The sequence below is a fragment of the Phalangium opilio genome, unplaced genomic scaffold (genome assembly GCF_054372755.1).
Source record: "Phalangium opilio isolate 3A_F unplaced genomic scaffold, DU_Popi_V2 ptg000038l_1, whole genome shotgun sequence".
NCBI classification, from domain to species: domain Eukaryota; kingdom Metazoa; phylum Arthropoda; class Arachnida; order Opiliones; family Phalangiidae; genus Phalangium; species Phalangium opilio.
In genome coordinates this window covers 4,648,709-4,652,084 of record NW_028324161.1, presented here as the reverse complement: position 1 = coordinate 4,652,084, position 3,376 = coordinate 4,648,709, and the positions used below count along the sequence as shown (strand labels likewise).

Genomic DNA, 3,376 nt, shown 5'->3' with positions numbered 1-3,376 from the left:
CCGCAGGAATACACGCTAGAGAAAATGACACCAAAGTGACCAAACACATTAGAGGGATAGCTGACAATAATAAAATGCAGACTTTGATAGAGCGACATTGTTTGTGGAACGGGTGGGAAGTAGCAGTGAGCACAAATCGAAAGGATAGTCAAAGATAGAAGGGGGAAGGTACTTTATAACGGCCGGGCACCAAGGCTCTCCCGCGCACCTACCTCGGCGCACAGCCGAGGAGTAACACGTCACGTGATCCGTTGAGAAGGAAATTCAAAAAGGGTAAACCCGAAAATACGGTTAGAGGCTCACACTAGACTATAGATCAGCATTCAGCGTGGTTACTGTAGCTTTGTAATAACGTAAATAAACTTCTCTGATTTTTTTCTCTCTCGGTTGCGCCGATTGCGCATGTGCGCCACGCTCTTAGAGAGCGACTGGTACTGGTAACGTTTTTGAAAGGGGGGGCTGACGGAGAATTTGGTCTATCCGAAGTAGCGAGAGGGAGTAATAAAGTGAATTGGCGGGTTGGTTCGCTTCATGTCTAAACTCGTCTCTCTCCGGCGCTTGCTCAGTCACACGCCGTGGTGTCCACGCGCACGCGCATGCGTCAAATTTAAAAACCGGCTTTCAACTGGATTGGGAGCTAACGGTAGTGTGGGAACCGCGCGTTAGCTGAAACGAGGGAGAGAGATAAAAAATAAAATTCCTAGCCTCACGTTTTTTCCCCTTCCATTTGTATGACTGCTTTTTAAACATTAAATCAACACTCCCGCTCAAGTTCTACTATATTGAATTATTGAGTGTACCGACTCAAAGAAGATACACGCCCCAGGAATGGAAACTGTAGCTTCCTCTAGTGTAAATTTTTGTCTCTCCCCTCCTAGTACGCTCCAAAGGCAGGCTCGGTTGACGGAGGTATTTCCGGCTACTTTGAAATTGCATAGACCGGAAGTTCCTTGATCAGCCCAACCCCGAGACATACCTTCCATTCCCGGAGCGTATATTTTCTTTGACCGACTACCGAAAGAGAGATTATCAGTCTCTCAGAATAATCGAGCATCGACTCATCAAGAATGGCTGCTAGTTCATCATCAAGGAAAAGTGCCATTTGGCATTACTTTCAGATTTCTGACGACGACGACACCAAAGCTGTCTGCAATTTATGCGGATCAGTGTTATCTCGGGGCGGCAGGGGTAAGTCGGCAACCACGACGAACATGCGGGCACATCTAGAGCGAAAACATCATGAAGAATTTAGACAAATGACCAAAAAACTTGACCCCGCACCGACCTTAACAAGCCAACAGCCCCATTTCCGTCAACCAGCCATCGAAACCATACTGGATAAGAAGAAGATTTGGAACATTAACGATCACAGAGCAAGAGAAATTCATTACGTAATTGGCGAGATGATGGCTTTGGATAACCAACCGTTCTCAATGGTGCAAGATGTGGGATTTAACCGCCTTCTAAATAAAATTTTACCAAACTACAAGGTAGGTATTAGCTCCATTTCGTACTAATAGCTAAAACGAAAACGAAAACGAAACAATAACTAACTCGATGAATTTTGAAATGGACAGGTGCCATCTAGGGCATATTTCAGTGACAGTATTATTCCTGATATTTATCAAAGATGCAGAAACGAAATTCAAAAGCGGGTCGATATGGCTCAGTTTATTTCCTTCACAACCGACATCTGGACTTCAAACCATAATAATGAAAGCTTCATTAGTTTCACCGGTCACTGGCTAACCTCTGAATTTACATTGGAACATGCCGTGCTCTGCGTGCAGCATTTCCCTGAAAGGCACAATGCAGAAAATATTGCGAACATGCTGGCCCGGATGAAGGACGACTGGAAAATTGAAGAAAAGAAATTCCATCTTATTGTTCGAGATAATGGACCAAATCTTGTCAAAGGGGTAAACGAAGCTGGATTCCAGTCTGAATCTTGTTTTATTCATACACTGGAATTGGCAATTGGCGACTCAATTGGAAGCCAAAGAGCGATTGGTGATATGATAGCAGTTTCAAAAAGAATTGCGACACACTTCAATCATTCTTCAGTTGCCTGCACTCGTCTCAAGGAAATACAAACTGAGTTACGCATGGATCATAAGAAGCTCATTCAGGACGTTAGTACACGGTGGAATTCAACATATTATATGCTTGACAGATTGGCTGAGCAAAGGAGAAGCATTGCGCTTTTTGCCACGGAATCATCCAATGTAAAGGATTTGACACAGAACCAATGGTCACTTCTTGAAGCCACATTAGCCCTTCTACAACCATTCGAAGAAATTACAAGATCAGTCAGCAGCTCTTATGCCATAATATCTGAAGTTATTCCTAATCTTGTCACGTTGAATCGTTTCCTGAGTAAAGATAATCCTGTTCACGCAGGCGTTGGAACAATGAAAGCAACATTGAAGAAAGCTTTGGACAAAAGATTCAAAGACGTGTATCTAAACAAACACTTCGTCCTGGCGACGGCATTGGACCCTAGATTCAAGATGGCATTCCTTAAGGGTAAAGTGGAACTAGTTACAAAATTTCTTCAAAATGAAATGGAACAGTTGGAGGAAAACGTCTCGACAGATGAAACTTGCCCCGCTCCTGAACAAGTAGAAGGGCCGCAACCTGCAAAAATAGCCCGTCACGCGTCGTTCTGGGAAATGTTTGACGAAGAAATCGCTGACACAACTGACAATGAGAGCCAATTTAATGAAGCTGGATCAGAATCATCACAGCAAGAAATCGAGTCACAGCCCTCGCCGCAACAAAAACAGCTGGCATCCGAATGGAATTCATATTCCGCACTAGCATTGATTGGACGCAAAGAGTGTCCGTTCCACTTCTGGAAAATTAACAAGTCAACTTTTCCAATCCTGGGATCTTTGTCCAAAAAATTTCTCAGTGCTCCAGCAAGCAGTGTTTACAGCGAGCGCCTATTTTCGGAAGCAGGAAACATTTACGAAGATCATCGAAACCGTTTGCTGCCACAAAATGCTGAGAAACTGGCGTTCATTCACCATAACCTTCCACTTCTAAAATATATGTACTAATAAACTACTATTCCAACTCAATTTCAAAGACTTTTAATAAAGTAACACACGTTTACGTTATTTGTTAAATTGCAAACTTGTTAGTTCCTTTATACTAGCTCAAAAGATCAGATCTAACCTAAAAGAGTCGGCCGAAAAAAATCGGCCGATTACCTTTGAAAAATCGGCCGATTCGATTATTCGGCCAAGTGGCCGATTCTGGCCGAAGCCGATTCTTGGCCGATGCATCGTTGCATCCCTATTATTTTCGTTATGGCGTTGTATGTATATCCGGGCCCCTTCGTCTGCCAAGTTGGAATGGGCTCGGATTGTAA

At 43.5% G+C, this 3,376-nt stretch overlaps 1 protein-coding gene across 1 annotated transcript; it reads left to right on the top strand.

Annotated features, from left to right (window-relative positions):
* The first annotated feature begins 1,067 nt into the window (after positions 1-1,067).
* Positions 1,068-3,062, top strand: LOC149682745 (zinc finger BED domain-containing protein 4-like). Its single transcript, XM_089834385.1, has 2 exons — positions 1,068-1,490; positions 1,578-3,062. Exons 1-2 carry the CDS (start codon positions 1,068-1,070, stop codon positions 3,060-3,062), a joined length of 1,908 nt encoding a protein of 635 aa, XP_089690511.1.
* The last annotated feature ends 314 nt before the right edge of the window (positions 3,063-3,376 follow it).

Coding starts and splice junctions, on each gene's coding strand:
- LOC149682745 (XM_089834385.1), top strand. CDS start 1,068: ATGGCTGCTAGTTCATCATCAAGGAAAAGTGCCATTTGGCATTACTTT. Junction 1,491..1,577: donor AAATTTTACCAAACTACAAG/GTAGGTATTAGC, acceptor TGAAATGGACAG/GTGCCATCTAGGGCATATTT.